This window comes from Syngnathus acus, chromosome 3 (assembly GCF_901709675.1).
Source record: "Syngnathus acus chromosome 3, fSynAcu1.2, whole genome shotgun sequence".
NCBI classification, from domain to species: domain Eukaryota; kingdom Metazoa; phylum Chordata; class Actinopteri; order Syngnathiformes; family Syngnathidae; genus Syngnathus; species Syngnathus acus.
In genome coordinates this window covers 19,707,744-19,720,431 of record NC_051089.1, presented here as the reverse complement: position 1 = coordinate 19,720,431, position 12,688 = coordinate 19,707,744, and the positions used below count along the sequence as shown (strand labels likewise).

The window sequence follows — 12,688 nt, the reverse complement described above, 5'->3', positions numbered from 1 at the left end:
AGCGCGGTAGGAGTTGGAAGAAGCAGTAAAAACTCCACCAAACTCGTCGTAATGACCCGTGATATATGTTATATCCTTACTATTTTCCAGGTTCTTAGATAGCAAGAATAGGTCGGACAACGACGTGAAGGATAACTGCTTTATTCCTTACTCACAGTGCGTTCACAGGGCGTACCACAACAACACAGAATGCCCATCCCACTTCCGGGGGTTTTCTACTACGGAAATGGAGTTAGCCCAAAATACACAACATCTCCTCCCCTCTTACAATGAACGTGCTATATGCATGAACAACATAGTCTTATGCACCTATAACTTGACATCTTCAAGATCTATCAATAACTACCATTAAACAATTATCATATATGGTCCAGACAATTATGACAATAATATTCCCATGAAACCTTAACTTTGGGTGAGGGTGGACTACCTCGAATTATACCCATGGGAATATTCTGCATCCCCATAACTCGGGTCATCCAAAAACCTATAAGTCCAGGCGTGCAGGAGCTCGCCGCTCTCTGGTAGGATATCTCCTATCCGGAGGCACAGTATTAGCACTATAGTCGTCCAATGGTGAACCCGTTGCAGGGGCTTCTGCAAAGGATGATGTCTCAGTCTCTGTTTCGGTCACATCCTCAGCTGGGACTGTTGGCGCTGGCGCGGTTGAGTCCTGCATTTGTGAGGGTATGTGAACCGGTGTTTTGACATTGGCAGGGCCATCAGGGAAATCTTTGAGGGACAACTCCGCTGGCCCTAACGGAGTCTGTAGGAGTTGATCAACATGTCTCCTCCATACACTATCAGATGTTTGGACAGTATAGGATACTGGTCCAGTTTGCGCAATAACAGTGGCAGGAATCCACTTTGGTTCGCCACGGTAGTTCCTTGCCAGCACAGATTCTCCTGGTTTGAAAACTCTTTCCTTGCCCTTCTGTTCTCTGCACCTAACCTGTTTTTCCTGTTGACATTGGACAATGTCCTTCACTGCTGAGGGCTTCAAGAGGTCAAACGTGGTGCGCAGGTCTCTCTTTAGCATCAGACTAGCAGGAGATGTTTTGGTGGTTGCATGTGGACTGTTGCGGTAGGTTAGTAGAAAGTTGTGCAGTCTCTGATGTAGCGTTCCTTGTCCTTGTGATGTTTTCAAGGCATGTTTCATTGTTTGAACAAACCTCTCAACAAGCCCATAACTAATAATTAAAGACAACTCAAATAATAGTTAATATAACATTCATATTATATGACCCCCCCCCCCCCCCTGAGAGATTGCCACCTTATTGTGGTCAGGGGGTTTGCGTGCCTCAGTGACCCTAAGAGCAATACCAGCAGAAGCTTTAATCTTCAGGTGGGACACCCAAGTTGGACAGGTCTTAGTGTCGAGGCCTGACAGAGTGCAATCCACTACTCCAGGTTGAGATCTGGACACACAGCTAACAACTGCCGTGAAGAAAACACTAACAGTGTTAAAAATGTGTAAAAAAAAAAAAAAATGTAAAAAAACAAAAACAAAAAAGAACATGCCCCCTTCACATTTCTGACTGCCCCCTCTTACGTGCATTCCTAGAACCGGCCCTGAAACTGACCAACCACGCCTCGATCGCTGCCTGGCCCGACTACTGGCCCATCCTTGACCACGCTCCGATCGCTGCCTGCCCCGACTACTGGCCCGTCCTTGACCATGCTCCGATCGCGGCCTGCCCCGACTACTTGCTCACCCCGACCAAGCGCTGCGCTCTCCTGCACAGCCACGCCAGCCCGATCGCGAGTCCAGCGTTCCACTTCCCCTTTCCCCCTTTTTAATAAAGGATGGTGCTGCATTTGGTCGCCCTGTCTCTGTTCCTGACAGAACGAGCTGACCATCATGCGACCAGCGCACGGACCCTCTGCCCTGGACCGCCTGTCCCCCAAGGAGGGGGGCATGAGCAAAATCGCAGAGGCGCTGGTGACATTAACGACGATTGTCCAGCAGCAGCAACAGCAGCTCCTGCAGCACCATCAGCTCCAGCAAGAGCTTGTAGAAGCTCTCAAGACCGGGTGGCCTCTTGTGAGAATAGAACCAAGAGTCCCTGCCGTTTGGAGTCTGTCTCCTTGCCCCCTCCCTCCTGTGACATATCCCTGCCTCAGAACCACGCTTCTTGTCCGGCCAGTGCCCTTGCCTTCCCTCCCTATGCTTCGTCACCCTGTGGGTTGCAGCCGCAGGCCCGGTCTCGGAAACAGCCGCAGCCTCCGGTTCAAGCTCCTCTTCGGCTGCCTGGCCTCACGTTGACGGGTGAGGCTTTGCAACCGGTCCAGCCTCCCGTTCGAGGTGGTCGTCTGAACGAGAGACATTTGGCGCCTCCCGATGCCACGTTGGAGGAAGGGGAGTTGCCGGTTGGGCCTCCTGATGACGGTGCTTGGGAGTCATTCTCATCGAGTGACTCTGACCTATCGGACTGGTATTGACACGGTCTGGGGTCCCGCCTGCCCGTTGCTCGTCCCGGGTTTGTGTTTCTGGGACGTCGGGAGCCGTCCCTTGAGGGGGGGGTTCTGTCATGTTCCGGCTTCACCTGCTGCTCGGCCACGCCCCAATCGGCTGAATCACCTACACTGTCAGGCTCTCTATTTATACCCTGTCATCCAGTCACTCCCTTGTCAGTTCGTTCCTGTATGCTACCTGTTGCTCCCTGTGCGTTTAGCCCAGGGGTGGGCAAACTACGGCCCGCGGGCCACATCCGGCCCACGGGACCGTTTAATCCGGCCCGCCAACCCTGAATTAATTGTATTATTAAACTTTTTTTTTTGTCATTTTGCCTGCAATGACTGCGTTTCCCCAGTAGATGGGGAAGCGCTCGCCTGCGCATTTACTACCGGAAGCCGTGTCAGAAAGCTCGGTGCACACTCACAAGTGCGTGTACGTAGGTACTCAGTAGTACGGACATGGCGCACTCGCGCTCTATTTGTATCAGTCCCGAATTTAGAGCGTGGGCTGACGACAGCATTCTTGTAATTCGCTCGCTGAGCTTTCAGATACAGTTTTACGCTAAAGCCACCCACAAACCTTCCCCTGGAATCCTTCCATTAAAATGAGTGGCCCGAAGAAAAGAAGTGAGTGCCGAATGTTAAAAGAGTGGCCAATTTGGCTCGACGTACGCGACGTGACGTTCAGCCACATCAACATCAACCCGTCACAGATCGAGGTAAACGGATCTCTCCTAAGAATTGCCACAACAAATTTTACTCCAGACTATGATGCACTAGCAAAAAAGGGAGACCAACAATACTGTTCCCACTGAAAATGAAGGGGAGGCGCTCAAGTTTGTTGTAAAAAAATGCATTTTGAATATGATTTGTACACATAGCAGGGATTGAAACTAGCGACCATTCTCATTTTCAAACAATGCAGGATGCTCAAGGACATTGATGCACCACCTGTTTGCGACTAATCTTAACCTGTAAAGTTCTTAAGGCTTACTTTAAGGAAGTGTTTCCCGTTTCCTCACCTCTGTTACCAGGTGTTTGTGAGTTAAAACTCTGCTCTGATGTTCAGATACCCCTCACCGTGTTGCCGTTTTGATTACTTTATTTGGATGTATGCTTTCACCGATTCTTCAAGATGATATATTTGGTCAGAATGTTTGCTGTTTGATGTGATCTCATAAGATAAACATTTTTCATTAATCTGACCTGCAGGCACTGAAGTGATGGAGACTGTTATTCATAATAATAGTGTCGTATTTTATGAGAATCACTGATAGCAGTTTTTTAGTGATTTTTTTTTAATGCTGTTAATAAATGCATTTGTTTTCAAAAAACTTGTTTGGAATATCCATGCTTTACTACCTACTAAAGGCCAAAATCTTTTATGCAATGACCTTTACAGGTCGCTTATATTACTTCACACAAACACTACGTCCATCTGCTCCTGGTTCGGCCCTCCGGTCCAAATTTAGAACCCAGTTCGGCCCGCGAGTCAAAAAGTTTGCCCACCCCTGGTTTAGCCTATCAACCTGTGCCTTTTCTCTGTTGCCAATCGTTTCGGTACCTTGACCAACCATGCCTCGATCGCCGCCTGCCCCGACTACTGGCTCGTCCCTGACCATGCTGCGATCGCTGCCTGGCCCGACTACTGGCCCGTCCTTGACCACGCTCCGATCGTCGCCTGCCCCGACTACTGGCCCGTGCTTGACCATGCTCCGATCGCCGCCTGCCCCGACCACTTGCTCACCACGACTACGCGCTGCGCTCTCCTGCACAGCCACGCCAGCCCGATGGCGAGTCCAGCGTTCCACTTCCCCTTTTCCCCTTTTCAATAAAGGATCGTGCTGCATTTGGTCGCCCTGTCTCTGTTCCTGACATTTTCACAAGTCTTTTATTATAACAACTTCTTTTTTTCTGGCTGGAAAAAATCCGCAATGCAGTGAAGCCGCGATAAACCACGAAGTAGCGAGGGATCACTGAATATAGCGCTTTTCTATAGAAGCCTATACTCAAAGCGCTAACAGTGGATGCATTATTCATACGCTCGCACATTCACACTTTGGTGGTGGTAAACTACATGACATCGCCAGAGCTGCCCTGGGGCAGGCTGATAGTGTCACGTCCGTGCCACAGGACATTGAGCCAGCAACTTTCCTCAGCCACACCCCTCTCATCACCTGTCACCTGCTCCCTCGTGTTACGTGAGTAAAGTTTTAAACCCTGCCCGTGTGTCGTTCATTGTGGATGTCTACTGTTACTCCCGTCTGTGCCTGTTGTTCCTGTCCTGCTCATCCATTCCCCTTGGTCCCGTGTGGAGGCTCATGGGCAGAACCTGTTTCTGAATCTGTCCCTGGTCTGAGTGGACTTCTGTTTCCTGCCCGCTGTCCGTGAGCCTCTTTCCCGCCTATGTCTGTGTTCACCTACCCCTCTTCCCTTCAATAAACCCTGGTCCAAGCAGCATTTGGTCACCCTGCTCCACTCTTCCCTGCCGACAGCCCTTCCGACTACCACCAAGTATTCACACCCAGTTGTACACACGTGTCAGTGCCACTGGAGGCAAGGTGAGTGAGTTTCTTGCCCAAGAACACAATGACCCTTGACTCTGACAGAGCTGGATTCGCACAACCAACTCTGATTACTGAATGACCCTACTCTACCACTAATTCATAGCATCCATTAAAAATGTATCATCAATCACCACAGCATTATTTTTGCCAATACAATTAATGTTATACACATAGTTTTTACACCCCTTTTTCACCATTTTCACCCCCTCTTTGGTTACCCGCAAAAAACAAAAGTGACATTCTAAATTGTATACAAAAACAGTAGTTCATTAATTAGTATGTTCAGTAGTTTGATGCAATTAGTTGGCACCACCCGATGGGTATCATTTGTAATCCAGTAGTCCACTTCCATTTTTTAAACATTGTTTTAAGCATAAGTGTTAGTTGTAAAGTTAAAATAACACTGTAAAACACCCATACACCCTTAGTGAGTATAATTATGATGTTAAACATAAAATAATGCAACAACCCAAACAAATATTTAGGAAATGTATTCATGTGTGCATAGTGTACAATACTGACCTCTGGTAACACAATGAATGCTCCTGTCATAATGGTGAGGACAATGTTGATCCCAAATAACCAACGAAGGAATATGAAGTAGGAGGCGACGCCTGACCCAAAATGACCTCACAACAAAGGAGAAAATATTTATATCAGAATTTTAGGCAACAAATATCAAACTTCAGACAATCAAAAATTCATTTTAACAGTTCAATACAATACATGACAAGTGCATTTACTATATAGTGCATGTAACAACAGTTGGGTCTATAACAAATTCTTTTACATATGACAAACTGTATAAGAGTAAAACAGTAAATTAAACCACGATTGAATATACAGTAGTGAACAATAACAAAGTCAGTTGAAAGCCAAAGAACAAAAATGGATCTTCAAATGAGTTTTTAACATGGATAGAGGGGGCTTGCCTAACATTTAAGGGGAGGTCATTCCAAGGACCTGCAAAAGATAAGGTTCCATTTTAGTCCTCTGCACTTCCAGTATCTGGTTTGCGGACCTGAGGCAAGTGTGTAGTGGTGGAGGGTCTCAGAGGGGTAAGGCTGAGGCAAGGCCATGTAACAAACCAAATAAACAAAAAGTATCTTAAAGTAAAACAAAGTAGTTATTTCGATTAGCTTCATAATGTCTTCTGAATGCTATCCGTAGATTCTTTTTTTCAGACAAATGAAAGACTTTTTAGTTATTACCTGCTGCTGACAGTTTCGACTGCGCACTCCAGTCTTCCTCAGAGCCGTCGGAGGAAGACTGGAGTGCGCAGTCGAAACTGTCAGCCGCAGGTAACAACTAAAAATTCTTTCATTTGTCTGAAAAAAAGAATCTACGGATAGTAAAACAAAGTAGGCGAAGGTAAAAAGCCAAGCTGCTTTTGGCTTTTTACATTGATGATGCTCTACGAGTGTAAGTGCAAGTGAGTGGAAAAAAAATGTTGAAAACAAACATCGGTAGTGTTGCCACAGTCACCTTGAAAATGTTGCTTAGTTAATTTAGTTACTTATTTGATTAGTTTGGTACTATCAAGCTGCAAGTTACTATCAGCAGACCCAACAATTCTGAAAAAAACTGTTTTTGTTGGTACTTTATTGAAATTGAGTTTATTGGAAGTTTTAACTGTAATGTTTAAAGACCCTCTAGGAAACTTTTTCAATTTCTGTTGATTATGGTGGCACCTAAACGACAAAAGCTGCAATGTATTGTCTGAAGTCCACCAAATTTCCCCTAAAGGTATTAGAGGGTATTTCTTAGAAATTATTTTGTAATATTTTTCAAATTTCTCCCCACAAACCGACGGATTGTTAGATAGGTCGTCTTAAAAAAAATATATTATTGTTGTAGCGTTACCGATATATCGGGCGAGTCGTGAGCTAGTAACAGGCTCTTTATTGCACAAACAAGGGTTCAACATCCACGCTAAGACACAATTGACGGTGCCTAGCTAACAACAACTCTCTGGCTTTTCTTTGCCGCCGTCTTCTCCACCTTGCTGCCTTCATGGCCTCCCTACACAATCGGAAACTACAGAACTCTAACTACCGTAATTTTCGGACTATAAGTCGCTCCGGAGTACAAGTCGCATCAGCCATAAAATGCCCAAAAAAGTGAAAAAAAACATATATAAGTCGCTCCGGAGTATAAGTCGCATTTTGGGGGGCAATTTATTCGACAAAATCCAACACCAAGAGTCATGAACGAGCAACAACAGGCTAAACGATAGGTATGCTAACGTGACATAAACACAAACGAAGAGCTGAGAACGGCCCTGACGTAAAATTCAGAGTTATTCAAAAAACTATTACATAAATAACACGTTAATAAAACCATCCGTGTCACTCCAATTCATTAAATCCATCGATCGTCCTTTGTCAACAATGCGTGCGCGCAGCTGACGGCGCTTCAAAATATTCCACAGGCCCATATAACGATATATAAATTAGATAACAAATAACTATTATATAAGCAATAGTATTATCAAACCATCTGTGCACTCTAAATCATTAAATCCATCGATCAAATTCCTCGTCCTTCGTCAACAACGCCGCGCGTGCGCCCTGACGTCAGCCTCGTCGTTATTCCACAGATCTACTATATAACTATATTGTAGTGTTAACAAAATTCAAGGAAAGACCTGGGTTTGGTAAACGGCTCTTTATTTAACAAAACAAACTTCCAGGCGTGTGGCGGCGTGGACTTCCAGCCACGGAAGTGGAAGAGAGCTCCATAGAATAGGACCGGGCGTGCGTAAAAGCCATGACCGAGCCCCATCCACCGTCCCCGGACAGCCACCCGGCCGAGCGCCGGCCCTCGACTTCCATCCACGGAGGTGAAAGAGCTCGGTAGAGTAGGACCGGGCGTGCGTAAAATCATTGTCCGAGCCCCATCCACCGTCACTGGACAGCGACCCGGCCGAGCGCCGGCCCCCGACTTCAATCCACGGAAGTGAAAGAGAGCTCCGGAGAGTAGGACCAGGCGTGGGTAAAAGCCATAATAGTTTTTCAAACCTTCTGTGTCACTCCAAATCCTTAAATCCTTCAAACTCTTCATCCGCGGTGTCACTTAGAAACAAAGCCGCTAATGATGCCGGTAGTACGTGGGGCCCTTCGTCATCTTCGTCATCCCGTGATCAATCTTTGTCCTTTATGTAAACAACCGCCGTGCCACGCCGCGTCGCGCTGCTGACGTCACTTGAAATTCAAATTACAGCAATCCCTTGCTACATCGCGGTTCGTTTATCGCGGTTTCACTTTTTTTTTTTTTGGAACATTTTTGAAAATGTTTGAAAAAAACCACATAAGTCGCTCATTATAAGTCGCCCCCCCACCCAAACTATGAAAAGAAACGCGACTTATAGTCCGAAAATTACGGTATATACAAAGTTGCTACAATATATATAGAATCCGTGCGCTCTGTGAGACCAGAAAAAACTCTGCCGATCATTGTCGGCGTGAATTATCGGTCAGTTAACTTGTCAATCTATGTTTTCGGGTTTTATTTCCTTGTTGATATCCTGGCTCGCTCACGTCCCTGCGCCAAGTACTGCGCATCCGCACAACTTGTGATTAAAATGCCACAAATTTTGGACACTGGCTTAGTTGTACCGTTCCCTGATTGACCTCTGAGTGAAAATGGCTGATGAACCTTGTGATGATGAAGGTTCTCACAAAAGAAAGCCTGTTTTTGACGTGCTTGAAAAATATGGGAAAAATATGGGAACATGTTGATCTGTAGGCTTGCCGCTGATTGGCTTGGAATTGTAAGAGCAGTTCTAACCACGCTTTATTTCAGCCTCCCGCAGTCGCGCTACGTATCTACTCTTCCACTTCGTTTGCATCTGCAGAATCAGCAGCATCTCTGATTTGCACTTCGTTTTGTCACAAACGAGGCAGAACAACCAAATGCAACACGGGCTCACACAAAGTTTAAAGGAGACGAGGAGGGCTGGAATGTCGCAGGACAATGAGGCAAGCTGACGAGCCGGTCAGCGAGAGCTCCCAGTAAGGCGAGAGCAGAGCGGAGCCGTGACACGTTAACACTTTAAAATGTTAAAAAATTGTTTAAGAATACAATAAAGTGTTTAAAAATACAGTAAAATTATACGAGTCTTGTGTGGATGCCCTCGCGCTGGGCCACGGGGGCACGTCAGCCGGCCAGCACAGCGAGAGCAGAGCGGAGCCCTGACACGTTTACGCTTTAAAATGTTTAAAGTGTTTAAAAATACAATAAGGTGTTTGAAAATAAAATGATAAAAGTCTTGTGTGGATGCCCTCGTGCTGGTCCGCGGGGGCGCGTCAGCTGGCCAGCACGCAAGAGGAGCCGTGACACGTTTACACTTCATAAAAGGTTCATAAAAATCTTGTGTGGATTTTGTAACAACATATTTACTATTATTTATTTTCTCAATAATTTAAATAAACAAGAATGTTTCTGAAAGTCAGTTTGACTTTAAAATGTTTACAAGAAATACAAAAAAAAGCGTTTAAAAATACGATAAAATATTTAAAGGTTCATAAATGTTTTGGGTGGATATTGTAACAATATATTTTCTCTACATCACAGATTTTCACATATCGCGGGTGGATTTGGAACCAATTATCCGCAATAAATGAGGGATCACTATTATATTTTCAGCTTGAACATGCAAACGTCTCTACTTCTTTTGGTTTCAAAGTCACTTGGCGGATGAGTAACCTCACTGCCCAAGACAATTGGTGGATTGAACGAAGATGACCTCATCCCATTACACTTCACTGTTTCAGATAAAATATTTTCCATTTATTTAATGTTTTACAATGTAGATGTAAGGGAGCTTTATTGTGGGGAAAGAGGGGAACAGTGGGTGCTGGGGCGGCGATCGGGCTGGGGGGCGGACAGGTGGACTTCTGGGAAGGGAACTGACAGCACAGACTGGCGGACTACACAGGCAATTCTGCGAGAGTACCAAAACGGTCAAGTGAGTCAGGCTTACAGGAACGGGTGAGCGGAGCGGCATCACGGGACAGGCTGACACGCGGGTTTGCGCTGGCAGCGCTGATATAGCGCACTCAATGAGCCCGCGATAGGTGGCGGCGATTCCGCTGACAGGAGGGGCGCGGTCGTGTCGCAGGTGGTGCAAGGACGTGACAGTCGAGTTGTTTGGATTTTGCCTGTTGGTTAGTAAACGGGTGTGTTTTACCTCTTTTCCTTTTTTATCTGTTATAAACAATTAGGTGTAGTGGGTTGACATAATTCACCTGGAACCTAAGTTCACGTTACAGAGTTCCGGTGGGACAGTTTACATGTGTGGGACTTTCCTGTTGAGTTTAGTGTGTGTTAGGATCTCGAAGGGAAAAGAGTCTGCCCGTTGTTGAATAAGAATAATTACGAATGTCATTAAAACAACTGCCGTTGGCACCGTCGTTTGTCACTCCGCCTCCGACTCCAGTCCTTGCACACCACACTGGTGACCCCGACGTCAGTCCCGCTGAAGATTCCGGGACTGAACTGAATAACGAGCGAAACGGCATGGCGCATTCCGTCGTCCTCAGACTGCCTGAGTTTTGGGAGACGTCTGCGGCAACGTGGTTCGCACAGGCGGAGGCTCAGTTCGCCCTCCGGGGAATTACGGATGACGCCACACGCTACTACCACGTCGTCTCAGCACTCGGAAGCTCCACCGCTGCCAGAGCCGTAAGTTTCATCACTTCCCCTCCTGCCCAGGATAAATATGCAGGGCTCAAGGCTTATCTCCTCAGGATTTTTGAACTGTCACGATCCGAACGAGCCCGGCGCCTGCTTGCTATTCAAGGCATGGGGGACAGCAAACCCTCTGAACACATGGAGATGATGTTAAACCTGCTGGGTGGGGAAGAGCCGAATTTTCTTTTCATTGAACTGTTTCTGCGACATATGCCGCCGCACGTACAAACGGCCCTCGCGAATACGACTATTACGGAGCCGCGTGCACTGGCGGAGGAAGCAGACCGTTTCTACTTGGCCACCCAGCGTTTCGCCCCTGATGTGCTGGCCCCAACACGCAGCTACACGTCCCCAAGCGCTGGCGTTTCCCCTGGCAGAGGTCACGCTGCAACCGACGGCCGCTCCGGCACAGGTTTGTGCTACTTCCATGCACGTTTTGGCGCCAAGGCTAAAAGGTGCCGCTCCCCTTGCACCTTCAACACGACGGGAAACGCCTAAGCCTGCGCTCAGTAGTGGCCGTGAGCGCGGGCAAAAAGAACCGGCTGCTGTTCATTGAGGACACCCTCTCGGGTCGCAGATTCCTCTGTGACACCGGTGCCCAGAGGAGCGTCCTGCCGGCTACGGTGGACGACGCCGCTGGAGGGTTGCACGGCCCGCCCTTAACATCCGCCAACGACACCCCCATCAGGACGTATGGCACGAAGACTGTGGACATATGTTTCGGAGGTCAGCGTTTTACATGGGACTTTGTCACTGCCGACATCTCCTTCCCCCTGCTCGGCGCAGATTTTTTGTGCGCCCATGGACTGCTCGTGGATGTTAAGAATGGCCGCCTGGTGGACGCGTTAACCTTCTCCTCCTTCGCATGTGTCCGCGATGTGGGGAAGTATGTGAGTCTCTCCAGTTCGCTCTCCGAGGGCGACATGTACCAGAAACTCCTCGGAGAGTTCCCCAGCCTTACACGGCCCACCTTTGCCGCCACCACAGCTAAACATGGGGTCGAGCACCACATCGAGACCAAAGGCCCCCCCGTCTACGCTAGGGCCCGACGGCTCAACCCGGAGAGACTGACAATTGCTCGGGCGGAGTTCGCCAACATGGAACGCCTTGGCATTATTCGCCGCTCTGACAGCCCGTGGGCCTCCCCACTCCACATGGTGCCTAAGCCGGACGGTGGTTGGCGCCCGTGTGGCGACTACCGCCGCCTCAATGATGCCACCACGCCCGACCGCTACCCGGTCCCCCATGTTCAGGACTTTTCGGTACATCTAGCAGGGAAGCACCTGTTCTCCAAAGTGGACCTGGTGCGGGGTTATCACCAAGTCCCAGTGCACCCTGCCGACATCCCTAAAACAGCAGTGGTGACTCCTTTCGGGCTTTTCGAGTTTCTTAGGATGCCCTTCGGCCTGAAAAACGCGGCCCAGTCCTTCCAGCGGTTGATGGACTCTGCGCTTAGGGACATGCCTTTCATCTTCGTCTACTTGGACGATGTCCTCGTCGCCAGCTCCTCGGAGGAGGAGCGTGCGGCGCACCTGCGGGCCCTTTTCGCAAGGCTCGACCAGCATGGCCTGATCATTAACCCGGCGAAGTGCATTTTCGGAGTGCCGTCGATCCAGTTTCTTGGGCATCTCATCAGCAGCAATGGGGCCACTCCCCTCCCGTCAAAGGTGGAAGCAGTCTCCGCTTTTCCCCGCCCACGTTCGGCCCGGGGGCTCCGGGAGTTCCTTGGGATGGTTACATTCTACCACCGATTCATACGCCGGGCGGCCCACATCATGCACCCACTGTATGAGGCCCTTAAGGGTAGGGCCCCCAACCAGGACATCGACTGGACCCCCGAGAGGGTCAAGGCTTTCGAGGATACTAAGGCTGCGCTGTGCCAGGCCACCATGTTGGTCCACCCGTCGCCTGGAGCCCCGGTCGCCCTCACAACCGACGCATCTGACTACGCAGTTGGTGCTGTATTTGAG

General features: G+C 48.3%; 1 protein-coding gene across 2 annotated transcripts in view; it reads right to left on the bottom strand.

Annotated features, from left to right (window-relative positions):
• The window catches only part of LOC119120155 (transmembrane channel-like protein 3), a 124,236-nt gene that overhangs the window by 65,057 nt on the left and 46,491 nt on the right, over positions 1-12,688 (bottom strand). The window contains exon 5 of one of the 2 annotated variants that reach the window (XM_037246787.1): positions 5,547-5,653. The exons of the other annotated variant lie outside the window; for it this stretch is intronic. Coding sequence (XP_037102682.1) covers positions 5,547-5,653 — 107 coding nt within the window. The remainder of the gene's footprint in view (positions 1-5,546; positions 5,654-12,688) is intronic. 2 annotated transcript variants of the gene reach the window in all.